This window comes from Vidua chalybeata, chromosome 2, assembly GCF_026979565.1.
Source record: "Vidua chalybeata isolate OUT-0048 chromosome 2, bVidCha1 merged haplotype, whole genome shotgun sequence".
Lineage (NCBI taxonomy): Eukaryota > Metazoa > Chordata > Aves > Passeriformes > Viduidae > Vidua > Vidua chalybeata.
In genome coordinates, this window is record NC_071531.1 from 89,657,296 (window position 1) to 89,684,471 (window position 27,176).

Consider the following 27,176-nt stretch of genomic DNA (forward strand, 5'->3'; position numbering starts at 1 on the left):
ACAGGGAGCCCTGCAGAAGCAACACCTGTTTCGAGCCAGCCAAGAAAGACACAAGCACTTGTATGTTGCTGCTTTGCTTGTGGATCGTCAATAATCCTAAACCAGTGGACATCTGCTGAGCCTCCTGAGAATTCTGGATAATAGATTTGGACGTCAAAAGTTTTTTTTTTTTCCTTTTTCTTTTTTCCTTTTTTTTTTTGGATTTATCTCAGCCAACAACGTGAGATTTCCCCCCTCCCCCTTTGCAGGATTCATGCTGATGTATGCAGTCTGTTATAGAGTAAAAACAGCGCATGCCTTTCTGGAGTCAGAATCCATAAATCCTGACGTAGCCTGTGCATCTTAAAAAAAAAAAAATCCCTATAACGCCTAGGTATTTAAGTTGCTATGGTCATTCTTATCTTAAACCAAATGGAGAAACTACGGATTTTTTTCTTTATTACAGTTGGATGGGCTGAAGACCGTATTGCTTGCTAAGAGCTGGGGATATATGCATTTATATAGATATACACATCTATATGTTTATAAATATGTCAGTGTGTGAGTATAAAGTGGTGGTTTCTTAGACTAACTGGTTTGACCTTGAACCTGTACCAGTCAAAACAGAATATTACTTTTATTTATGCATTTAATGGATTGAAGAAAGAACATTTTCTCTCTAACTGCGCTAGGGAGGGGAAAGGAGTGGAATATACCTAATCTTATATCTCCTGGGTTTGGCACCATCATTATTGTTTATTCTCATTCTCTAAAAGCAGAATCTTCTGATGGCTCCCTTAGGTGAAGTTGGGAACTATTTCGGTGTGCAGGATGCAGTACCCTTTGGGAATGTGCCCGTTTTGCCGGTGGATAGTCCGGTTTTGTTAAGTGACCACCTGGGTCAGTCTGAGGCAGGTGGGCTACCCAGGGGGCCTGCGGTCACGGACTTGGACCATTTAAAGGGGATCCTCAGGCGGAGGCAGCTATACTGCAGGACTGGATTTCATTTAGAAATCTTCCCCAATGGTACTATCCAGGGAACCAGGCAAGACCACAGCAGATTTGGTAGGTATTTTCCTTAACCCTTTAGTGATCATGTGATGAAATAATGGGGCAGAACTGCGGGCGGGGGGACGGTGGGGGGTGCGAGGCGGGAGGGAAGGGTGGTTTGTGTTGATGGCTGATCCGCCGAGGGGAAAAATGAATGTGTCCGGGGGTGCAGATGTACACGAGCGGCACCACCGCGGCGGAGCAGGAGCCCTTGCCGGGTGTTCGGTAGCGATGTTTGTGTAGCCCCAAGTTCTGCTTAAGAGCAGACGCGTACCGGGAGGTGGTGGTGGCGGTGGTGGAATTTTTGCTCGGGACGTTTCTGCTGAATGATTTGATTTCGCAGTTTAAAGGGTTTTTAATCATTAACCAGCACAATTTAAAATTCACCGAGTTTCCTGGAGGGAGTGGCTCTCGTCCTATACGCAAATTGACGAGGGCTTTTCTTTCGTTTTCTCTGCCGATTACCTGCCCTAGTAACTGCCCGAATTGCACACCCTGTCTGGTTCGCTGCTCGGCGAGGATTTAGCGGCAGCGCACGCCGACCCGTAGCCAGGCTCTCCGCCCGCCCGAGCCCGCACCCGCAGCCGTGCGGCAGTGCCGGTGACAGGCGCCCCGGGAAAGAGGGAGCGCAGGTGGGGTCCGGAACCAGCCGGGAATCCTGCGCCAAAACCTGCCTTTCTCGAGCTGTGTGGCGTGTCAGGCTGGCTGAGAATTTGAAAAGAGCATTCCCTGGGTTTTCTTTCCAGGGGACACTATTTGTGACTCAGCAGCGAGGGCTGGAGGGCTGCTGGCCGCGGCCGCTCCGGAGAGCCTGTGCATGCACACACACATGCACATGCACACGCGAGTCCAGTGAGCCTGGAGCTTCTCGGCTGCCAGGGGGTCTGTTAAAGGCCCGGCAGACTGAATGCATGAAAGTGACTAAAACAGCCTGGCTGAGCTGATACTTTGGGGTTTTTTTAAGGAGGGGTGCGGAAAATATGCCAGGTTAGCTCGCCACGCTGCCAGCTGTTGGAAGGAGTTAACTTGTGAGTGAACCAACCTGACAACACTTAAATTCGGTCGTAAAAACAAAGTCCTGTGTTGACTTTTTTTCTCTCTTTGTATTTTAATGCCAGATGTTGAACGATATCTAAGCTGCACTTTATTGCTTTGTGAAGTTATTTAGATAATGCCGGTGTTGTGGGAGATGATCTCCAAAGGGCTCTTAAGGGAAGCAGGGAAGGAGGGACGGGGGAGGAGAGGACCGAGGCTCTCGCATGGTCGCAGGTTCATCCTCCATCTCCCTCCATCCACTGCTCCCTGACACTCTCATGCTTCTTACAGGCTCTTCCTCCCTCCCACGCCGCTCGCCCGCGGTCTCCGGGGCTGGGTGCGGGGTGGGGGCAGCGTCGCGGCTCTCCCGGGGGCGCAACATCCACGCTTACTGGCGAGAAAAAGTGCGGAAAGTGTTTAAGGCAGACACGTAGTGAGGGGAATGGGGTGGGTGAGGGAACGGGGTGGGTGTTGCAGCTAGGCGTTTTCCTTGGCACGGGCAGACGCTGCGCGTAGCTGCTGAGCCACCGCCGCAGGTTCCCCTTGCCCGCTGCGGTGCGGGCGCAGGGCGGCGGGCGCGGCGCTGCGCGGGGCCGGCGGGGGAGGCGCGGAACGGGGCTGCAGCAGGTGTAGGGCGCTGTGCGCACCGGCAGCCGGGGCGGCGGGGGGCCGGCCGCCCGCGGGGCCCCGCCGCCCCCGGAGGAGGTCCGCCAGCTGTTCCCTTCTCAAGGCGGCGGTGACCACATTATTCGTGGCGTCTATTTTTAAAAATGGCTTTCCAGCCGCAGTTGTAGGAAGCTGACAATTCCGAGGGGCAATTCTTCCACCCCTTGCAGCGCCTTAGCTTTAAAAAGATTTTTTTTTTTTTTTGACCTTGTCGGTTTGATCTCCCTCTTCCCCCCACCGGGACGCGCCTCGGTGATAACTCTTTTCCCCATGCAGCGCGCCGGTGATGCCCCTGCTCGCTCCGGGGTTGGGAAGACCGGGCACGGCAAACCCGTGTGATGCCTAGGGGCTCCCGGCTTCTTTGCGGGAGGGAAGGGATCTCGGTACTTTTGTGTAGTGACATTGCTGTTGTGTTTGCCGGAAGGTCACAGAATAGCTGGTGCTATTTGAGTTTTGGTGTTTTTGAAGTCTTCTGATCATCCTGGGGAGGTCTGCATCCCAACTTCGGCAGCTGCCCTGGGGGAGAGCGGGCTCACATGGTCTCCTGCGAGCGTGTGCAGGAAACCTACATGCGCGTGTGTGGATGCGGGGGTACGCGTCAGAAGGAAGTTTTTCTCCAGGAATAAGGAGGACAAAGAGAAAACCCTGGGGGCTGCGCGTAAACTCCTCTCTGGGCTCTGCCCTGTGGGAATCCCCCTCCCCGCACACACCTCTGGAGAGACATCAGATAAGAGTAATTCTTTTGTGATGCTATGTTGGATGTGTGCCTATTGCGTACAATGAACCGAGCCATATTGTGTGTCTATACTCGCCCGGTTCTGGGAGCCCTGGCATTTCGCAATTCCTGCAGCAAGATGTCCATCTCTAAAAGAAAAGCTCCCCGGGAGAATCCGGCTGGGTTCCCCCCGTAATGTGATCTCAGGTGATCAAAGCCTTATCTCTCCCGGGTCACAAAAGAAATTTTTTTGATGCAGTCTCCTTTAGTGTAGGGCATTGGCTAGACAGTAGAGTCATTGTAAATTCAGGAACTCTTTAACAGCGGAGAGGCGTGTCTCTGTGCGTCAGCACAAGTACTGCATGCACAGCATTAAAAAAATAGGAGCATGCAGGAAAAAGAAAAAAAAAAAGCTTGTCAGCAGGTGACCTCCGCTCCCCGGGACCTGCTGCTACAAGGAACCGCTGCGTTCATCATCTGCGGGAGCCGCGCAGCCGCCCGCCCTCCCGCCTCCCCGGCCCGCCCTGCCTGCTCCGGCGCTGGGCTGACCGGGCGGGCTCAGCGCCGGGAGGGCGCGGGGGCGGCTCCGGACGGGGGTCCCTGCGGCTGCCCGCCCCTCTGCTGCTGGATGCGGGTGGGCGGGCCTGCCCCCCGCCCCGCGCTGTCTCTGGGGAGAGCCAGCAGACCGGGGCGGGGCGGGGGGAAGGTGATGCATGCGGCGAAGGCTCTGGCCCCCGGGACTGGGAATCGTGGGCCAGGTTTTAGGCGGAGAGAAAGGCGCCGAGCAGGCCCGACAGTCTCCTCCGCTATTGAGCGTTGCAGAGGGGAGGGGACGAGGGGGGGCGGGCAAGGGCGCTGTGAAAGCCTGAAACTGAAGCAGGGCCCTGCTGCCTGGAGGTGCTGTGTCTGTCTGCGCTCCCGTCTTTTAATTGGCATCATGCGGGGGAGCGGGCGGGGTGGTGACAGCTGCGACAGGCGGGACGCATCTCGGCGGAGCTCTCAGCCCCGCGTGTCTCCGCGCAGCTCCGCACCGCAGCCTCGGCCGGCGGGCGGGAGACCGAGAGGGACGCGCCGGGGGGAGCAGGGGAAGCCCCTTCCCTCGCCCCATCACTGGGCTGATATCCCGGCGGCTTCTTAGCCACGAAGGGCTCCGCTTCCCTCGCCCCGCTGCTCTCCGCGGCAGCCCGGAGGGTCCCCCACCGCTCCCCCTGCGCTCCCCTTCCCCTGGAAGCCGTACAAAGAGGTGGCTGGCAGAGATACTTTCTCACCGTCTTTGTTGTCATAGATGGTCTGTTGCAGTGCTAAGGGAAAGCTGAACTGCTTCACTCCACTAATACAAAGAAAGCCAACGTGTAGCCAGAGATAAAAATGGGAAAAGGGAAAACCAGCAACAACATAAAACTGTGAGGTTACAGAGGTGTTCATTGCTTAAAAGCCAAGGAAAATGCTTCTGTAGGCCTGCTCTTCACCAGAGCTAAGACAGATGAAAATTAAAATTCCATTTTAGTGAACAACACACCTCCTCTCACCTGTGAGCATGTCAGGAGAGCAGGATCAGCATTTATGTCAGGTTGGTGTCCTACACCTACCCAGACATTCAGCATGGTCTGATCTTGAAGAAGAAGGTGTGTGAAGGGCTGATGTGGACATGCAGGGAATAAATAGCTTCCCTGAAACTTGCTTCCTATCCTTGTGAAGGAATGGGTCTTTGAGCATTTTCCTTAATAAAACCAGTTCAATGCAGTGAGAAGAAATTCAGAAATGTACTGAGTTATTTCCTCTCTACTTCTCTTCCTTTCCACATTTCTAGCTATAAATAGGGCCCTAGCTTTCAAAGTTTGGAGTGTCCTGATTTTCATTTGATACAGCCTCATTTTGAAGAGGATTGTCTATTTTAATATCTAGTTCAGGTCCTAAGTACTATCTGTATATTATAGAAACTATACAGTGAAAATATGCACAGAACTGTGGGACAAATGCAATCCTTAAGCTGACAAGACTTCCATCCAAGAGTGGATGCTTGGCCCCAGATAATCTCTTGAAGGACTTAATATGGCACATAAAACTTGCTGTGAGTAGGCTTTTGAGTATTTAAAATGAAGAAGTGTCTATTCTGATCTCAAATATGTGCATGCTCTTTGCCAAGAACCTTAAATTAATTTTCTGCACTTACGATAGGACATGACAGTGCCTTTTTTGTTCTTCTGATGCACTAAGCAGCATGCATCCAAATATTTGAAATGATGACAGCAATTAAAGATTACATTTGGACTGATATGAAAAATGCCAGACTCACTAACTTAGCTATAGTAGTGTCTAACACACACTTAATGTAAGATTTAAACTCAGTTAAAATTGCTTGGTAACATGGATCAAGTAATATGATATTTTGGTAAAGGCTTTAGAGAAAAAGCCTTACTAAGAAATCTGAAAGTATTGCATGTCCAGATATAATGGGAATTTTAAAATTGTTTCAATGGATCAATTGTATCTGAGATACTACCTATACCGGGTAAAGGGCATGCTGCCACTTTATATTACTTAAATAATTACATAGTTGCAAAATATTTCCTCCCAGTATTTTTTATTTGTGCATATGTAGAGAATAATTTAAAATGCCCAGGCCTTAAAAAAGGGTTATCAAAACAATAATACTGTGGTGTTTGTAGTGCTGAATAATATATAAGGTAATGATCAATACTTCCTTACGGGGAATACTTTTCATCTTTACATTAGTTTGGCTATAAATTTTCCCTATTGGCTTTAACTTGTGCTATGTTAGATCTCGGTGATTCATGCCTGCTATTGATTAGTGCACAACTATTTTGTGGGAGATGCCAAATTAATTGTTGAAAAAAGCCATGAAAATGCTTTTTTATTGGCCACATGAGGCTCAAAACACACTATACTGTTATTTCATTATTTCATATACATATAATTTCCAATAAGCTTTAAAAAATAGTTATGCAGTGTGCTTAGACATGAGAATTCACATAATATATTGAAAATGCTGCTCTGTGCAGGACACACCTTATTTTGAGACTCAGAAAGAAGCGTAACACAGCAGCATGCTTCTGAATGTTGCTGGATAACTTCCTGTGAGATCATTACAGTCTTAGATGAGCACTTGCAAATAGGAAGAAATTTCTATTTTTTTACACAAGATTCCTAGGCTTATGTCAGATTTCACCAGTAGCATCCTCATTGAAGAGGTAAGCAATTTGCAGGGAAGGCTGCCAGAAAATCCCCAAACCCTCAGAACCAGATGAGCCAATACTTGATACAGATACTTGTTGTACTGTGCACATGGATGCTGAACCTTGGAGATTTGCAAAAGCAGTGCTTCTCTGCAAAATATTCTTATTTCTAGGTGAACAAATGTCTGTGTAAACTTGCTGTTATTTGCATGGGAAAACTTAATCATGTACACACTATTACACTTAGGTGTAGGATGTTTTAATGTCTGAATTTTAGATGAGTAAATAATAACACACCAGAGAAAATGGTTACTATCTAAACAGAAATGCATGACACTGGACTATACTAAGGATTTTCATTTCTCAAGCCTCTGGAAGATCATACTGTGAGTAAATCTTTCCCTGTATTTCTGATTCATTGATGTCTGAAGGGAGATCTTTTGATTCCATGTGTAACATTGCTTTATTTCACAATTCTGATTAAAATGTATTTTTTTGGAATTAGTTTTGCAAGACAAGTTTCATAGGTTCCTCATTACTGCTAATTTTGGCAATCTAAAACCTTTTTTATTCTGAATGTATTATCTGCTGCGCAAATCAGAATAACTGAGCTTAAGATACATGTTTAGGAATGATGAGAAAGATTGAGAGCAATCTTTTGATTTGATACATTAATGCTGTCTGCGATGCATCATTCTAACATAGACCCAAAGTACTTGAAGTATTGTATATTAATTTTGTCCTCATCTTCCAAACAACTCAGAAAATGGGAAGAAAGCCTTGAAAATAGCTGCTTGACATTCAGGGATAAGTCATAGCTGGAAAAAAAAGAAAAATCTTTCACTGGAAACAGTACATACATTGCTTGTTTTTTCCTTCATTTCATAGGTATACTGGAATTTATCAGTATAGCAGTGGGCTTGGTCAGCATCCGAGGAGTCGACAGTGGACTTTACCTTGGAATGAATGAGAAAGGAGAACTGTATGGCTCGGTGAGTTTCTGCTGGCCTTGGGCAGTTATGATCCTTACATTCTGCGGGGGAAACACTTGCTAGCTCTTACAAGCTCCCTTTGCACTATGTGTGTGCTGTACGAGCACTCTTTCTGCTCTGAATATCTTGCAGTCTAATTCAAAACAAGCCCCTGTGGGTGACATAATGAATGTGGGAGAGGGAAAAGGTGAAAAAATCAGGAATGAGTAATAATGCAGACGAATTGCAATTTAGATACAAACAATAGAGACTGATGGCCAGAGCTGGTCACTGAAGGCTAAAGGATGTACTATAAGATTTGTAAATGTTTCCTGTCAGTGGAAACCTAAATCCAGACAAAGTAGATTCCTTTTGTGTGTAGGCAGAGAGCTTTCTAGGAATTGACAAAATAAGGTAGAGGGGGAGGCAAAGGGTGGCATATGTGGATGAGAAAATGAGAAACAAGAGTGTGACAGAAGTTATAAAAAGTATAGGAATGAGGGCAAGAGACTTGGTGGTCTTGTCCTGAAAGTTTCGCTGGTGCTCCCTGAGGGATGGAAGAAGAAGTGAGTAACAGGTGTGAGGGAGGACTAAAACTTGGTATTTCAGATGTGGGAGTTTGCCAGCCTACCTGCAGCTGATGGGTGACTGTTCTTGGCAACATTGGCTGTCTTCCAGCAGAGCAGAGAGAGAGTGTGTGCATGTGTGCACGTGTGCATGTGTCTGTACGACGTGGCTCTTACCTGGGACTGTTGGAGGCATCTGATGTACAACCGGCCTCATACCCTGGGTAGATTGTGGGCAGGTTCATCTGAAATTTGGCAGATAATTCCCCAAATGGTAGAAGACAATAAAATATCAACCTCCAAAGCTTACAAGGGCAAGAGAAGCAGTTGTAGTTGAGGAAGAGGATGGCAGGATTGAAGGGTGAGCGAATATCAAGGGAAAGTGAGTATCTGAAGCAAAATGAAGCTGTGCATTCACAGGGGTTCATAAGAAGCAGAGAAGAAGGTTACAGTTGTCCATTGATAGTGTAAATGTTGAAGAGAAACACTCAAAAAGAAGTTAAAGTGATAGAGAAGGGTTTTGAATGTAATTGAAGACATCTGTGTCACAGGGGAATAGCAGTAACAGGGAAAAGGGTGGGGATGGCAGTGAGAGTAGGAGAAAACATGAGTTGATTGTTGTGAGTGGGCAGGCGAAAACAGAAGAGGGAAGTCCAGCTTCCATGTATATTATCCATGTAGAAGTGTGAGCAAGTGAAACCAGGAAAGTCCAGCAGAAGTGTTTCCATGAGGGTGTCCAGGTTCACTGATCTCTTTCTAGCAAAATTTTGTGACAGAGAGCTGAAGAGGATTATCTTCTGAACAAAGAGCAAGCTAGGTGAGGAAGCTGGAAGATGCAGATAATGACAGTGTATGTGGGAGGCAGAAAAAGAGGTGGCAAAATGAGGGGCAGGGCTGGGACGGAGGATGAGTGGACATGGGAGAAGGGGAGATGCAGAGATGGTGAGAGCCAGTGAGTGGGAAAGGCCAGAGAAAAGGGATTTAGCATAAATGTCAATATGGAGGAGGTAAAGTTTGGAAGGATGGAGAGGGAGTGAGAAAAGGAATGGATGCAATGACAGGTGTAAACCACTTGCCTGTGAGGAGCAAGTTGTCATAAGTCATAATGCTTGTGGAGCTGATGAATGTGATAAAGAACTAGCAAAGTACATGAGTACATCAGGTTCAGTTAGGCAGCAAAAAGGCAGAACAACAACAGCAATATGAATCAGTAATGCTGATAATCATCAGTAAGAGTAATTGTTTCAACATGGTGAATCAGTTACTCTGCATTTCAGATATTCTGAGACAGGAAATTGGTTATTGATAGAGCTTAAATGCATAGACTTGGGAAAGCAAATGTTACATCACTTTCCTGTGCAATTTATATTTTGTATTTGCAATATGTTTGGCTGTCAGAGTGAATTAGTCAAGACATTCTTTGCTGAAGAAATATGCACAAGAAATTCTTTGTAAATTAGTAATCTCACTGCATTTACAAAATAGTTGTTCCATGAAGAGCAGTTCTAAAGGAGCCTGCTTTCCTAAGGAATTGTGTCTCACAGTACAAGGCATGGGTCTCTCTGACATTCTGTCCCTGAAGTAGCACAAATTCCTCAGCCTTTTGTGTTTCTTGAATGGAGAAAGAGACAGTGTTAGCTGTCCATGCTCACCAGACTGTCATTTTGCAGGGATTACATAGCTCACCACTTCCAAGTGTGATGTGCAAATAATTTCTCTTCTTTACCCTGCCTCTGATTATTTGCAAAACTGATAGGAACTTAATTTTCTTGAAGACCTTTGCCTTCTGACTGAAACTGCTTGACAAGCTAAGGCGAGACAAGCAGGCAAATGGATGTACAGTATAATTGGATAATCTCTTTTTCCTAAGAAATGACACTAAAAATATGAAGCCATTCATAATGGAGAACTGGTAATCTCTGAGACTAGAATGCAGAGTTCAGGTTAAAATCTGATGGATGATACAGCTTATTGTCAGCCTCCAGAAATGGGACATACTAAAGAGTGATGGTAATTGAATTACATTACTTCCAATGAAATATAACCTCTAATGGCTACTCAGTGTGATGATGCTTTAAAGCCTTGTCAACACTAGCAATCCTAGTGCCTATATTTCAGCAACTGTCAGCTCTCTTAGAAACACTGAGATAAGCAGGTCTCAGAGCAGATTTTTTTTTGTGTAGAATTGGCTGGACATTTTTAAGTGACAGTGTTTTGCTTTTGGTTTTGGTTAAAAAACGCAGTTAATTGAAAATGAAGTTCTCTGATGGGAATAAATTTGCAGCTTGAACCAGAATTAAAGCACAATCCAGCACAGAATTCTCTCTCTGGCAAAGTAGAAGATCAGGTTAAATGAGATTAGTTTTGAGACTGCTATGTGGTAGACTGAAAAACTAAAATCAGTTTTTCACCTGCATTAAGCAGACCAATCTCTTCAGCTGAACTGTTCTGTAGCACCAGTGTTGTCCTTGTGCTGCTGTGCTGTGAGGTATATCCGTCTGTCTTGGTTTCTTCCCTAAGGGCTGTGAACAGCATCAGCTCTGTCACAGAGCAGGTACATTTATGACACTGTGGCTGTGTTTCCTAAGATGGGAAACCCACACACAACTGAGTAGCGGCCTAAGAAACACTTGGTCTTGCTCTACATCAGCATTGGGGATCTAAGTAGGTGCTTAGATGCACAGCTTGTGAGGCATTCAGTACTTGACACTATTGGAATAGATGTCCTGTGTCTGACATGGTCATATTTATATTCTAATTACTGCATGAAAAATACATTAGGCATGAACCAAATCAGTGACCTAAAAGACCTCTATCCTTCTATATTCGTGTTTGAAACATTTTACACAGGAAGATTTTTTCCCGGCATAATTGTGGTGCCACTGGAGATGGGACATATGGCAAAGCAGAGCAGCCAGGGTGGATGATTGCTGCCAGTTTTCATGAAAGGCAACAGTAAAGGCAGTTTCAGCATATCTTGATCCAGTCACGTTCCTCTTGGCCTTCTCAAAGTTCTGCTTTCCTCATAGATTAGCTGCCTGCCAAGGCACCCAACTCTTCCCACCTCCCCACTCTCACATGGGGCAATTCCTGCTGCATTTTCTGGTCAGAAGAGCACAGTGCCTCTCATGCTACTTTCAGGCAGGTGTGTAACATAATGTGGCTGTTCTCAAATTCCTCCTCATGCCATGGATTTAGCCAGGGGAAGCTGAAAATACGTGCATATGGTGCTGCAGAGAAGCCATTGGTAGCTACCTAACAATGACTCGGAGACTGGTTAGTGACAGCAGCTTTCCCTCCTGTCTCCTCTGTCCCAGCTTTCCCTTTACCTTGTCTTTCCCTGGCAGCCTGCAGCTATGACTCATCATGTTTCACAGCAGCTACTGCGCTTGCCACTGGAAAGGAGGAAAAATGCAAACTACAGATAGGACCCAAAGGGTGTTAAGGCAAGACGTGAAGACCTTTTCCTTCCCAACTGCCAAACAGCTCTTGCCAACATGTCTGGCAAGGACATTAGCAAATGTGTCTTAGCTGTGTTCCTCCAGGCCATGCCATGGAAGGAGGGAGGTGGTTCTGACCAGTCCCACAACCTTCATGCTTTTGTAGGCTGTCCTCACTGCCATGCCCTTGAGAATATTAGCAGCTGGCACCCGTGTGGCAGGCAGTGATGTGTCCCCACACCATGGGGTGCCCATCATTCCCACTGCAGGCTGTCCTCTGAGGGAGTTCTGTGCTACCTTGAGCACAGACCAAGCAAGAACATGGGACACCCTTGCCTCAGCTGCCCTGGTTGTCCTAGGCTTTTCTGCAGTAGAGAGCTGTGCTGCTTCTGACTGCTGCCATGCCCACCTCACTGATCTCCCACAGACATGCACCTGCCCCATTCCTCTCCTCAGGCCGGATATAAAGAAAATTTTTTTTTAGTGGTGAGTGTGGTGAGGCACAGGATCAGGATGCCAAGAGACATTGTAGATGCCTCATTGCTAAAAACATTCAAAGTCAGGTTGGACCAGGCTCTGAGCAACCTGATGTAGTTGAAGATGTGCATTGCAGGGGGGTTGGACTAAATGAGATTTAAAAGTCATTTTCAACCCAAACCATTCTGTGAAATGCTGGTGCTTCCACTGCTCCTTGTGCCCTTGGCAGGTGGCAAAAGACAGCTCAGGTTGGGTACTCAGGAGGAATATTGGTAGTTGTAAGATTTGAAGCAGCTACCAGGAGAGCTGTGCAGGTGGGGAGAGGAAGGCAGGAATGGAGATGGAGGAGTTGTTGAGGAAGGGGGAAAGAGTGCTTGGAAGGAGAGCTCAGGGGAGCATACAGAGAGAAGCTTCATTTACTCACAGAGCAGCTGGGACAGAGCTGAAGAGCTCAGATCAGGAGCCAGGGAGGGAAGCTCCACACCTCTGGGTTGCAGACTTACAGGGTGTGCGCTGCGAGGTGAGATGTAGGAGCACTTTTAACAGCGTCATAAATTGCTGTCCTGCAAAAAGTGAACTGAAAGCTTGATCTGGGAGACTAAACTTGCCTTTTGCTCCTAAAACACTGGGGAGAGGGTGGAGGAGGAGAGAGAGAGAGTGAGCACTGTCCTTGAAGAAAGATGTTTTCCCAGTAAGTGTGCAGGGAGGTGACAATATGCCTCTTTATTGTCCCAGCAGGGCTGCACCTGCAGTGTTTTATGCTTTTGTTTGGGTCCCCACAGTCCTGGAAGGGCTATGAAGCTACAAAGACTGGTGAAAAGAATTTTTTCTGACAAAAAAAGGGACAATTTGTCATAGTTTACTGAAAACTGCTTGGTGTAGGCAAGGATTTCTTTGGCTGCATTCTAAAAATATCTTTTATGTTCCTGTGCAAATAAAGGAAGGGAATTGTTCAGCCCTTCAAATGGTAGGTCAAGGTGCACGGAAACAACATGAAGAAAAAAGCAGGTTGAAAGTGCATGTTGGTAACAGCATTTGGGCCAAGTATATAATTACTACAGGTATTTAAGAACTAGGTAAATAAATAAATTACCCTCCAGTACCATCACACTTTCCTTTTGAATACCTCTGATCTAAAATGATTCCATATATTTCAGATTGATATTTTTTTAATAATAATCTGAATTATCTGTTCTCAATGTCCAAGTACCACGGTTGAGGTGAGCTTGGAATCAGGACAGTTTCAGTGCACAATTTTTGGAAGGAGAATTAATAGCAATTTCCTTGAGTGAATGCAGAGACTTCTAGGCTGAGGGTGGTCAAATCCCAGGAGGGATAATGGCTGCAGCACCTGGTTTAACACCCTTCTGCTTATGTTATTATTATTTTTTACAATAATAAAGTACCTTCTGATAAATGGTATAAATAGAGACAGAGGGTGATTCCTATGGCAGCTGGCTTGTAAGGAGTGATCAGGCTTTCTGCACAAGTAGCTTTGCTCAGGAAAACCAGGCACTCCCATGATCAAAAACCTGAAGGTGTCTTTTACTGACAACAGCGAATCGTGTCTCCCTGGGTAAATCTGCTTTAAGCAGGAGGCTGCAAGAAGCAGGCCTGTTGTTAATTGGATGGGCAAACTCTGAAGAGGCCCAGTTCAAAAAGGTGATTATGGCTCTGAATGTGAAGGAAACTTGAAACTCTGTCAGAGATGCAGAAATCCTTTGGAAGTGGTATCCCAGCAAGGGTGAAACTGCGTGTAAGGATTTCAAGATTGTGAGTGCTTGGCAGAGGGTCTGCAGAGAATGGGAGAAGGGCAGGTTGCAGAAAAGACTGTGTCTTAGAGATGTAGAAGCATGAGGATAAAATGGAAATTGCTGCAATAAAGCTGATTTGGGCCCTGAAATGTGTACTAAAACTTTTATAAGGTGAAAAGTTTTTAAGCTATATACCTGGAAAGGGAACAGAAGTGTATTCAGGCAGGAGTGTAAGTGCAATACAGTTTGAATGTGGATGCTAACTGGGCTAGCCCTGTTTCTGATAATGTCCTTTGGGTGGTAACGTGGGTTTGGGGAGCTCCCTGCTGTGGGATGGACAAAGGGAGCAGGGACAGCCAATACTGCTACTGAAAGAAGCAGCTATTTTCCCTCCAACCATCCATCCCCTCCCTTTAGCTGGCACAAGTGTTTCTTTGCTGCCTGGGGAATTGAAGCACGAAACTGGAAAACAAATCTGGCCAAGCAAAAGGGCTTCAGCCACAGTGGTTCCCTCCCAGGTCACTGGAAGGTGCAGCACAAAGGTGGGAGCAAGCCGTGGGTGAGAGTGTTTGCTTCCCTCTGAGGCAATGCAGGTGTTTTCCAGCCTTGAGTGTGTGTGTACCTCGGGCTGTGTGGTTTGTGTTTGGCTGGAGGGTTATCAGTCTGGCTTGGGATGTGCTTGGGGCATTAGGAACATCCTTTTATATGAAAGAGTAGAGGAAGTACATGCATGATGAGTTTACTGAAGCAGGATAAATAGTTTCAGGCAAGCACAGTATTTTATTTTTGGTAGGAATATCTTTTCCTAGAAATGGAAAATAGTGCTAATCTTCAGGGCTGTGTTAGGTATGACCTACAGAAGAGAGTGTTTGTTACAGTGGGCAGAATGAGTGTTACTAGAAAACTTGTATGATAGATGGTGAAAACTCTGAAGAGAAGACAGCAATGGGGAGTGCTGAAAGGTATTCAACTGGAGTGAAGCTATTAGTGGAGTTTTTATGGATAGGTCCCTGGACTGATTTTATTCCCTGATTTTATTAGGGACATTAAACATCTAGTCATAAAAAGGTAGTGGTGTGTTATTGAATTTTTTTGCAAAGCTGGGAAGTATTTCCAGCACAGGAGGCAACCTCACAGAAGGGTCTTGGTGACCTAAAGTGCCTAAAATATTTACACATGAGGAGAGCTCTATCAGTGCCACTCCATACAACACTAGGAGGATCCAGTCTAAATGCAAAATGCAGTTGGTCACAGTGTTAAAGAAAATGAATTGAAACTAAAACAGGTACAGAAAGGGCATGCTGGGATGATCAGAGGGATGAAAAGACTATCAAATGGTAAACTCTAAAGATCTTGACTTACTTAGCCTGCAGAATGAAAACTGAGAGGGTATGCTCTTGCTCTCTGTAAATACTTTGAGGTGTAACACTATTCTTGAAATAGAGTACAAGAATGAATTGGTTTGAATGGATCACAAGAAAGCTTAGGCTGCATAATGAGGAAGATTCAGGATGTGAGGAAATGGTTTTTTGAGCTGGCCAGGGGGATTTTTGCAGGGAGGTGTAGATGAGACATAAATGCTTTCTCTGTACTGTACAGTAGGAAACAGCTTTGTGACTGTGTACATTTCCTTTGTGGAGGGTTTTGATCTGAGAAAAGTCCATATACTTGAGTTAGCACATCTACATCACCCTTGCAGATAACTACTCCTAGAATTTGGATGGGCAGTTTTGCTAAAAGCTGGGTACTGGTAAATGGTGTTCCCCACAAGCATCAGCATGGGGAATGATAGGTCAGTACACCTGACACAGGTAATATGGGAGAAAGTTTTGTGAGAAACTGCAACTTTTGTGGTTGTTTTTAAACTATGGCTTTCAGTCTTTTTAAAATCAGATTTTCATAGACTATAACACTGTCACCAAAGAGGGGCACTTACTAGAAGTGTTCTGTGAGATAGATACTACACTTTTCCTCACGTCTATGGTTCCTCAGAGGACTTAATTTCAAATGCTGACTAGATCTGAAGATAATTTTTTTCTGGGAGAAAACCCTCAGTGATTTCCTTGCCTTGGTCTGCAATTCTTTGTTGATCTTGGATTCTCACTACATGCCTGGGACAGGAAAGTATGTGTAACTTCTATATAAATTTTGTGTGTGTCTATATGTGTGTGTATGTTTGTGCATATACACACACACACACACACACACACACATGACTCTGTGTGTGTGTATATAAAGCTAAGCTTTGGTAAAGTAAGATCCTACTCAAACCTTAGTTTAATGATTTGCTTTCCCCGAACTAAAGGTGTCTGAAATTTTGTGTTCTCATGAAAACAGGAGGCTAGAGGTGCTGCTTGAGGAGGCAGCCAATGTGACCTTGCAGGAAGCCCCTTCCAGGAAGGACAGTTCTGATTCCCTGCTAGTGCTGCATGCTTCTGCTTTCTTCCATGCTCCAACACTGGCACTTTTCTGACCTGTCAGGAGATCAGTTGAAGGATATAAAGCCACATAAAAATGTTCAGCTTCCTGAACTGGCTTGCTGCCTGATTGGGCAAGCACTAGGGCTCAGTGGGGGAATCAGGTGCAGTGTGGGGTGGTTGAAGGGTTGAGCACCATGCTTTCAGCAGCAGAGAGTTGTTAAAGTGCCAACAATAACTGCATTGCAAACCCAAATCATATGCAGCAAGCAAGAGTGGGACATCTTCAGATTCTTTTCTTTGCAGTTGTGTAGTTCCCTGTCACTGCAGCCCTGAGCCTTCCTGGAGCTGGCTGTGTAATGATACAGGGGTGTGAAAAGGTTCAGTGTCTTTGGTTGATCTGAGAATACTGTGTTGAAGTGACATGCTAAAAGCATCAGCAGCAGTGACACACTGAGATGTGCTTGGGGATTATTCACTGTATCAGATAAAGATCTGATGTTCACTGTTTCTGATTCCGGAGCCAGTGGTATGTGAACATGGCACTCTCTCCCACTTTGCCATTCATCATTTTCAAAGACAGAGTAGGAAAAGTCTGCCCTGTGGGGACTTCATTAGGGATTTTGACTAGGTTGACATTTGCTTTGCAGCTTTAATGTGCTTGGGCTGATTTGGTGATGTGCAGAAATGTGGTTCATTTGTGTCACATTCAAAAAGCTTAAGAAATAGAGCTTGTTATAGTGCAAATCCATATTTTCCCCTTTTTGTTTCCTTTTTATTCCTTTTATACTGGCAGATATCTGATTTGAGGATAAGACTTTATATTTGTGTTCCACAGGCTGCTGCTGGGGTAAAACTTGTGTTCTAGTGTGGATGCTGCATACTTTTGAGGTCTGGCCCAGGCTTTGCATCTTTAATCTGCTAAACTTTGCTCTTCAAATTTAACACAATTATAGAGGCAGTTGTGACTCAAGAGAAATTTTGACTTGATTCTATTATGGTTGAAATACCATAGGTTTCAATGGAATCAGGATTAGACCTGCTCCTGTAAAACCACCAATTAGTTTTATGGTTGTGTCAGCAGATCCCAATCAAGATAATACCTGTATTGTATTCATAATTTTAAAAACCTAAATCTAGACAGGGTTCCTGCCTATGAAAGTCTGCAATCTAGAGGCAATCTTTTAACATGTAATCTTACTTTTTCATGACAAGGGGGATTTCATTCCACTGATGCCCTTGTTAGGACAGCATATAGTGTTTAATCTGAATTCGGAACAGGACAGTTATTGAGAAGACTTCAGCAAAATATTTTGATTCATTTTAGAGTACACAAATGTTGTAAAGTTTAAACAAAATTGCAATTTTTTTTTACTTTAAAAACCTGATTTCTTTAGAAGATCCATGTGTGCAGGTACTTGGGAGACCAGCAACTTGGTCTTTGAGCTCTTCAGTGACTGGTTCTGTTGAAGTTGTTGCTATATATCTTTTGGGTTTTTTCAGACAAAATGACAGCTTCTTTCATCAAAGCTGAAATTAACTGCACGACTGAAGTTTTACCCATTGACAGACAGGCCCACTTGTGTGCATGTGAGGAGTAGGGGTCTCATGAAGGAGGAGAGCCTCCGATGTTTCCCAAAGGCTGGGTCAGCTGTATCACTGACAGCATAAGTCATGGCATAGCAACACCAAAGATGTGTGGATTTTCTGAGAAATATTAAGGAAATACCCTTTATTCTACTCAGAAAGCAAGATACTAAAATTGTATAACTAAATCCAAGACTTTGTGGTGGGATTGCCCCTGGGAAAAGGAATGGGGGAAGTGTCCAAAAAGTCACGCCTGGAGAGACTGTTTATGAAAGTGTTTGCCCACGGAGGGGGCACTGCTGTCTGAAAAGGGAAGCGTGACATCTTTTCTTCAGCAGCAACTATTTGAAATGCTGGCTTTCCTTCCTGTCCAAACAAGGTGGGAAATCAAGAGGCCTCATTTTTAAACAATTTAAATTGAATAAGCAATTGAGGCCTGCTAGGTAAAGATCATAGTGTGCCAATCCTTTGTTGTAGTGCCCACCAAAGCACATAGTTTTTAAAATTTCTCTGTGAAGCTTGTTGGTTTTCAAGACCCCAGTGAATATGTGGCATTTCTGTGAGGATCTTTCCAAAATGTGATAGCTTGTGATGCTGTGTTTATTTGATGAGCCCTGTTCAGAATGACAATGTGATCAGTAATGTCCTTGTCCTCTGAGCTAGTACCTACCTGGTGGCTCTGCATAAAATTAATAGCAAAATATAGAGTCAGGCTTTTGTTCATTAGTCCTTGACCAAATCATCTTGCTGAAAGAATAAAGCATGAATTACTTTTATAATGTACATTTTTATCACTACATATGTATAATAATTATTTGGTCCCTGTTGCAAAGTGTTTCATGAAGGGTCCTGAGCATTCTGCTCTTTTTATGATGGCACCTGGTAGCTGAGAGATGAGGTGCTTCTTTAATGGTAGATAAATCCATTTTGTGGAGTATTCACTGAATGTAGAGGCTCATGCAGATTAAATACTTTTTATCCCTCACTTTACAATGTTTTTCAGCACATGAGTTTAGCTCACTTAAGCAGTACTTTCTGCTGAATGAGATCTACCTGTCCTTTAAGCTTGTATTCTGTGCTTAGAGAATTGCAGAACAAGGCAAAAAATACTGACAAAACACCTTGTCCCATCTTAGTTGGATTTAAGGAAAGCATGCTTTATTTAAAAATCTGTCTGCTTAAAACCTTAACTGGTATTCAGGCTAAAGACTGTGTGTAGCTGTAGAGTGGCAGCCCTCATTTGACATACAGGTTGTCTTTTGATAGAAGAGAATTTGTGGAGTGGGGAGCTGGAGGAGGTCAAGTTACAGCTTTCAGTAAATCTGAGCGTGCCTGAAATCGTTCTTTTAATGTCTTAAAATATTTGTTGCCTTTTTATCATTGAAAGGCTGATCCATGTTCCATTTAAGCTGACGGGAACCCTTCTCCCATCTTCTTTAAAACTTGGCTCTGGCCCCTGTATCAGATTGCATACCACCTTGCTTTCTGATTCTTGGAAGGGTTCAGCCAAGCGTAATGAATTAGATGCTTAGATAACATTGAGGACTGCAGTTCTTTATTGTGCCAAGGGAATAAAAAATAAAATAGAGGTTGGAAGTGTGACTAGTAAATGACACAGTGTGGGCCTGGTCCTGCTGGCGTGGAAGGGAGGAGAACAGACCTGCTTGTTTATTTGTTTTCTAAGAGTCGACTTTGTCCTGGTCCTGTTCTGTTGTGGTGTGGAGAAGGAAGCTCATCAGCTTCCAGAGAAAAGACACAGTGACAGCTTATTGTAGCCTGAGATATGTCCCTGGAGTTTTGTCAAGACTTCCAACGGCGTCATGAGCAGATCTTGGGTGTTTAGGTGGAAATGAGTTTTCATCTCATGCGCTTGGCTGAGCAGATATAAACCGAGCCTTTGTGAACTTGAAGCATGGCTGTTGATGGGCCGCCTATCCTCAGGCACAGTGGGGTTGCTCGCCCCGTAATGATTTCATGTCCAGGGAGGTCATGCTTAAAGCTTGACAGATGCTGCAAACCTGAGATCTCAAAGGAGAGGATATCAGTAAAACCAAGAACTGAAGAGTTGGCAGTGGCAAAAATGCATGGAGGCCTAACTGGCATCTCATCCTCCCGCAGCTCATGTTAGAATAGCTCTGTAAACAGCACTGGGGTAGCATCGTGCTCTATGCCAGCCTGGTCTCTCCAGAGAAGGATCTTGGTAGTGTGGAGAGGAAGGGAGCGGGAAAAGAGCAGTAATGGGACAAAGGGGTGAAGCACTGAAATCCCTCCTGCACTGACAGTGTCCTGGGATTTTAGTGTTGGTACTGGAGTCAGCTTACTTTGCTCATGCTCGCTGCTTTTCTGTTGTCTGCATCAGGGCATGGAAGTACCACAGTGTCTGCATCTATGTAAGTGTTGTGGCTTTTGGCAATCATGATCCCAAGGGGTTCGAGTTCTGCTGAGTCTTGGGATCTTTACAAGCTTTTTGTATGAAAGATGCTAATCTTTAAACACCATCATTACTTCTGCATGGCACAGAATAGTCACACTTGATTTTTATTTTATAAGTGGGGATTGATGTATAATAAAAACCTTATACAAATTAACTAAGAGGTTTAGGGGAAGAAAGTAAGATAAAATACTGGATGTACCCTGTGAGAGTACAAGGTGACCTCAGGTAGGGAGAATGCAGTTGCCTAACCGTGGTTGTGCCAGGGACACCTTGCCTGATTTCCCTCATCTTATTTAACGTGCCATGGAATATGAAATGTATATCAGTGGCAGCATTGGTGCCTGACTGCTTGTCTCTCCTCTGGCCCTGAAGGCTTTCCTGCTGTTTATCTAAAAGGCTTTTGGAGAACTACTGACACAAACACAAAAACCAGTCAGCTAGTCCTCTTGGCAGACAATTTCCCCCCCCATTTTTTTCATGTTTTGTCAAATTATCAAACAAAGCATTCTGAAAAGAGGCTGCTTGGAGGAACTCATCAAAGAAAGCTCTGTGGCACTCACCAAGTCAGACACACAGTGTGCAGGGCTTGACTCACACTGTGGTCTAATTTGGAAAACAGAGTGGTGCGCTGCTTGGACACTGGTATTTGGCTTCTCCTTGTGGCTGGAGGTGGTTCACCCAGCAAGAAACTAACAGGCTTAGCATCAGAGTACAGAAAATACCATAGCAAATGCTAAGCTAGACCTTTATTTATGACAGCTCTGGATGAGTGTTAATTATTAGCTGAACATGGTCTGTTCTAGAGGCTGTTTGCATTACAGCATGGGAAGGGCCAATGGCATGTAAAATGTGTGTGTTGGTAGGCAGAACAGCAAAGCAAACTGCTTCAGAGGAGAATAGTGCTTTTCTTTGTTTCCCTTCAGTACATATGCAGTTTTTAGTAATGCCATGTAGCTATAATGAGGGATTTGCATGAAATTACTCAGGAAATTATATATATAAACATGACTTTTATCAAGACTGGGTGGATTAACAAGGTGTTAGTGTGCAACAGGTATATAGGAAATGTTGAGTACATCAGATATATTTCTTGTTAATAGTTGTTCAGACAATTATTATAATTGTCTAATAGAACAATTAGAATGGTCTAATAGCAGTTCAGATAACTTCTGGATTAGGTGTTTTCTTGTCTCTACTGAATCAGCGTAGCAGTTTGCAAAAGGGAAAACTATACATGGCACAGAACAGAAGGGTCTGCTTGACATGAAAGGTACTTGTTGTGATTTTAGGAATGGTACTCTGAAGAGGCTTTCTTTTGTCAGGTTACAAAATAAATTGAAGTTTTAGCTCCATAGTGGTATTTAAAAGAAAGAAAGAGTATTGATGTGTTTTATAGAGGACCCTGTACTGTTCTTTCAACTACCAAGCAGCATGAATGTCTTACATTCTTTAGAGTCATGAAACCATTCTCTGAGCAGCATACATGTGTTTTACATGTTTCTACTTATTTACAATTAACTACTTCACGTGGATAGCTATTTTAAAACAAGCTAGCAGAACTTTCATTTTGATGCCTGTAACCATGCACTTTATTAATCTAGAATCAGACTTTTAATCAATCTGCCTGGAAATAGGATAACATAATTATTTTTTTTCTCTTGTTAGGTGATGGCGAATGTAGAAAGGGAAAGGGGTCCTGAGCTTGCTAACACTGACCACCCATTAGCAGTTTTCTGAATTAAATCTTTCTCGGGTTTTTGTCTTTGTGATATGTGCATTTTTGTACAATTCAATTATTTGAACATCCTGTGTTAAGTAACAGGTTAAAAAACCTAACAGGTGAAGAGTGGAAATGTAGCAAAATGAAAATCAATCCCTTTGTAGTTGAATACTCTATGAGCAGTCCTCACAGAAAGCACGTGGAATGTGGTGCAACATCTGATTTATATAATTTTGAGGTCACCTCCTTATTTGGCCCTGAATTAAATGATTTGAGCAAGGCAGGCAGCCTCCCCTTTCACAGGAATGCAGGTTACTTTCCATAGCTGTTCCAGTTGGGTATGTTTGGTATTTGTGTCAGCTTTCGACAAAGATGTCCAGCAACTCTAAGTATGGTGCAAGGAAATACTTGCATTGGAAAATTGATAGAGAAGTCAGTTACTGGAATAAAAGTATGTAAAAATTGCTGTATTGTAGGGCTAAATCTTGCTCTTCAAATGTGCATAGAGGGACTTTCTAAAAGTCATAGCCTGAAGGAGAAATGTGATCAGGAAACAGGATATCCTTTCCATACTGGGAGAGTCGGTTTTCAGTTAGACTTTCCCTTCCTAAGATGGTGAAACAAGAGGGTGGTGCTGGCAGGATGGACCAGCCTCACCCCTGTGTTATGCTCATTTCTGGCTGGAATAAAGACATGCATACTTAAAATGTGAGCATAAGGTATTAATGTTATATAGGGCTGTGGTCATACATGGTTAAGGGGTGGGCTTAGCAGGGTTAGGTTAATGGTTGGACCCAGTGATCTTAAAGGTCCTTTCCAGCCCAAAGGATTCTGTGATTCTGCATAAATGACTATTCTGGTGGATGTTGATTTTTGTCTCTCTTGGTACTAGATGAGACATTATTGTAAGAATCTCCCAGGGCATGGGAAGAAGGATATTATGGGATTTTAGTGTCCCACATTACATGCAGGATCTGATCCAAAGTCGTCAACACTGATTTACTCCAATGGTGTCTGACCACAACCAGAATTCCTAAGTCTTCTAGAAGGAAAAGGTTTGACTGTATAAAGAAATTATTTATTTTATTTTAAAGGGTGATTTTTAATGACTCTACCTATCTGATCCCACATCCTGATTGCCCTGTCATGTTCATGTTGAAGTATTTACCTCATATTTGTACATGAATTTCTGAGAATTTTGAAGAAGGACAAAAGGGATGTAGCTGTGTGTGGTAAGTAAATAGAAAGTTAAAACAGGATAAGCTTGTAAAATGAAGATTGAATTTGTGAGCTTGAAATCCATTTAACTCATCCAGAGTGCAGTACAATGCAGACTCCCTGATTCAGGGTCTGCTAGTTACGTGTACCACAGCACTGTCATGATCCATCAAACCTGCCAGATAAAGAGAGGCTATTTTAAAATTTCTCCTTCAGGGCATGGGGAAGTAGTTCTTGCACAGATAGAAATTTATGATGATGCTAAAAAAATGCAGATGAAGTGAATAATTAATGAATTCACGACAGGACTGAAATATCTTCCTAAAATGCTGCTATTTTTAGCAGGGAGTTCTTCTGCAGTGCTTGTCATGTGATCCTATTGCCTTCTGAGAGCAGGAAAACAATTTGAATTAGTTTCTCTTTCCCCACAGACTTATGTAAGTCCAGTATATAATACTCCTTAGCATTTGAATTTGCCTTAGGACAAACACAGATGATTTTAAGACTCATGCAAAATAAAACACTGATGACATCTATACTTAAAGATAATCTTCTCTGCAGCTGATTACCTTTTATAATAGTTTGTAGTTTTGAGGCTGTACAAGGGGAATACTGCAATGGGTGTAACTGGCAGCTGCTGGTGGTCTGGTGATGCTCAATGCGGCTGTGGTTTCAAGCTGGCAAAGGACATAGAAGCAATTTTCAATAGGAGGTTGCAGGGTATGGCCCACAGATAAGGGTTTAATGTGAACAGATTTGTGCTACTTTTGCCCATAACCAGTGTAGACTATTGCTGTGTTTGAAGTACTTTGAACTAAAAATGTCATAGTCAGAAATGACTCTAAAAAACAGTTGTCACATCCACAAAGGGATAGTGTCACTGCCATAGTGAATTTTCAGGTGTTGAACATTTGAAACCAGGTCCTGTGTGGGATTTCTCCTTCCTGAGTGGTAATGTAGTACCTAGTAATGAAGTACCTAGTGCCCATTTAAGGGGAAGTCAGGAGCAGCTTACCTGCTGCCTTTCTTGCCTACTGGAGTTGCCACAAATTTAATTTAGAAGAACCCTCCAAATTCCAAACCTTTAAGTGTTTGGGAGGGCCTGAGGAGGACTCTGTCTTTGCAGCTCAATACCCAGTTTGTACAGGTGCAGAGGAGTGTTGGCTTCCTTTCCCCATTTGCACGGGGTTGTTTCCCCAACATGGGATAGTTCCTGGGTGGCTTCTGTAAGGTGTGTAGGGCTCCTTGGACCTCATTTGTCTCCAGCCCAGGTGGTCTGCCCTGGGAGCAGAGTGCTTGCCACACAAAGCAGCAGTGAAATATCTGGGCCAAAGCACATTGGTTTGGCAAAGGGTTGTGAGCTGAGTCTCAAGCAGCAGAGGTGGCCCCAAAGGCACCTTGGTGATAGTAGACCTTGGAAAGCTCCTTGGTTAAGTCATGGAAGGTGGTTTCTTAGAGATGCTTGAGCTGTGGCTCCTTAGTTGTGTGCAGGCACAAGTTTATGGTTTAGGTGCCATACCTACTTTGCTGCATCTGGGCCTTGGTCTCTGTTTTCCCATCTCCATGCTCCTATCTAAAAGGGCTCTTTTAAGATTTAATGTCTGTAAAGCACATGCATTGTATAGAACTTTGTAATAATTAGAAATTGATCCTCAGCTGGAAGCTGGGTGTGGTTGATGTGAGTGCTATTGAAATGAGAACTTGTTATGAAAAATACATTGAATTATCACTATTTTTTTCTTGTGCCTGGTGAAAAGACTATTTTCAGGCTTATTTCTCCCAGCTTTCCATCAGCTCTCCCATGCTCACCATATTTTTTCCCAGTAATTTGTATGAGTTCTTCCTAAAATGAATCTGGTTATCATCTGGTTATCATGAATCTGGTGGCTACATTTTAAGCACTCTATTAAGCAATTTTTTAAAAGCAAATTTAAGCAATCTTAAGGATGTAGAAGGCAACACAGGGACTGAAGAAGTCGGTCAACTGGAACGAATGGGATTCTGTGGTGGCAGGGGGATCTGATGGATGGTTGATACCCTCAGTGGGTCCTGTCCTCAGTAGGATGGGACACAAGGACAACCCTGAAAATGCAAACCTGGATGGCTTTTCCTTGCCTACTTTATCTCAGCACATACGGTTCATGTTCCTGTTTGAAGCACTGTTGGATTGTGGCTTCATGATACAAATAATAAATCAAATGATGGATAGCAAATTGCATGTTTTTAAATTAATGAAATGCATCAAGTTCTCCATGCATTGAATCTACATAGAGGTTTTAAGATTGTAAACTTTATTACGGCCCTGCAAACTGGTTCTAGTTTCCTTTATTTATATGTTTGTTTGAATGTCTGCACTCACCATTGAAACAACTAGTTACATAAGTCCTGTAAGGTCTTGTGAGCTGCTTGGCAACTATCAGAAATAAAAAGTATCTGTTTTCATCTTTGTTGTTACTGTATTGATTTGGGCAATGAGGCTTTGAGAGTAATTTTTTGCTTCACGTAGAGTTATCCACCCTTTTGACAGCCTCCTGAAACACCCAGCAATACGGATCTTCATAGCTAAAACTGGGAGAATTGAAACAGTTTCTTCTGCAATTTAGCGAGGAGATACCAGTTTCAATCCATTAAAATAGTGATTCTTTAACAAGTAGCTTATTTTAGTGGCTGTCTCCTTACTGCTCTTTCTTTTCTTTCCACAGGAAAAATTAACCCAGGAGTGTGTATTCAGAGAGCAATTTGAAGAAAACTGGTATAACACATATTCATCAAATCTATATAAACATGTGGACACTGGAAGACGATACTACGTTGCATTAAATAAAGATGGGACTCCAAGAGAAGGGACTAGGACTAAACGGCATCAAAAATTTACACATTTTTTACCTAGACCAGTGGACCCTGAGAAAGTACCAGAACTATATAAGGATATTTTAAGCCAAAGTTGACAAAGACAATTCCTTCACTTGAGCCCTTAAAAAGTAACCACTATAAAGGTTTCATGCGGTGGGTTCTTATTGATTAGCTGTGTCATCACATCAGCTCCACTGTTGCCAAACTTTGTCGCATGCATAATGTATGATGGAGGCTTGGATGGAACATGCTGATTTTGTTCTGCACTTAAAGGTTTGTCCTCCTGGAGGAGAGCCTATGCCCACTCGCTTGATTTAGTACGAGAGGGAGCGCGAGAGAGTGAGTGCGAGAGAGAGAGAAAGGGAGAGGATGAATGGGAGTGAGAGCGCGAGAGAGAGGAGCCGAAGGGAGGAGGAGGGTGAGGAGGAGGAGGAGGAAGGCCTGATGCATGCTGGGGAATAGACACGCTTTTAAATTTTTGATCAGTTGTACTTCGTCATATATCAGCATAGCTGCCATACTTCGATTCATCAGGATTTTTGGCTGGTGGCCTGCTCAAGTGTACGCTGCATTTACAAAGGCATGGAGGGTGCAGTCTTACTTAAACAAGAGACTTTTCAGTTAATCACTCTCTGGGTCTCATCCCACTGAGTTTAAAGCAAAGACCTCTTAGTAAAAAAAAATAAAAATAAAAAGTTAAATTTATTTATAGAAATTCCAAAGGCAACATTTTATTTATTTTATATATTTATTTATTATATAGAGTTTATTTTTAATGAAATATGTACAGGCCAGATAGGCATTTTGGAAGCTTTAGGCTCTGTAAGCATTGAAATGGCAAAGGCCACTATGAACCTGTGGTAAATTCATGCAAGTAAATATAAAGGTGCATGGATAGAAAAAAAAAAAGCCAACAATAAAAAGGTAATAATAATAAATTCTAGTGACCCTCATGTACTAAAGGCGACAATCTCTTTTGTGCCCGTATTATTGTACAAGTATGCACACCACTCATGACACTGAGTCCTCACTCTTCTGACTGCTTGTTTCATAGCTTACCCCAGAGGATTAAAGAGAAAACTGGGTCTTCAACTTTT

At 43.7% G+C, this 27,176-nt stretch overlaps 1 protein-coding gene across 1 annotated transcript; it reads left to right on the top strand.

The window, feature by feature from the left end:
• On the top strand, positions 1-27,176 carry FGF9 (fibroblast growth factor 9). The gene is made up of 3 exons (XM_053936530.1): positions 1-1,044; positions 7,531-7,634; positions 25,929-27,176. Exons 1-3 carry the CDS (start codon positions 768-770, stop codon positions 26,172-26,174), a joined length of 627 nt encoding a protein of 208 aa, XP_053792505.1. The 5' UTR covers positions 1-767; the 3' UTR covers positions 26,175-27,176.

Bases quoted from the DNA above. Each gene is read 5' to 3' on its own strand.
- FGF9 (XM_053936530.1), top strand. From the start codon at position 768: ATGGCTCCCTTAGGTGAAGTTGGGAACTATTTCGGTGTGCAGGATGCA. The intron at 1,045-7,530 runs GTAGGTATTTTC...TTCATTTCATAG, and splicing joins GCAAGACCACAGCAGATTTG to GTATACTGGAATTTATCAGT. The intron at 7,635-25,928 runs GTGAGTTTCTGC...TTCTTTCCACAG, and splicing joins AAGGAGAACTGTATGGCTCG to GAAAAATTAACCCAGGAGTG.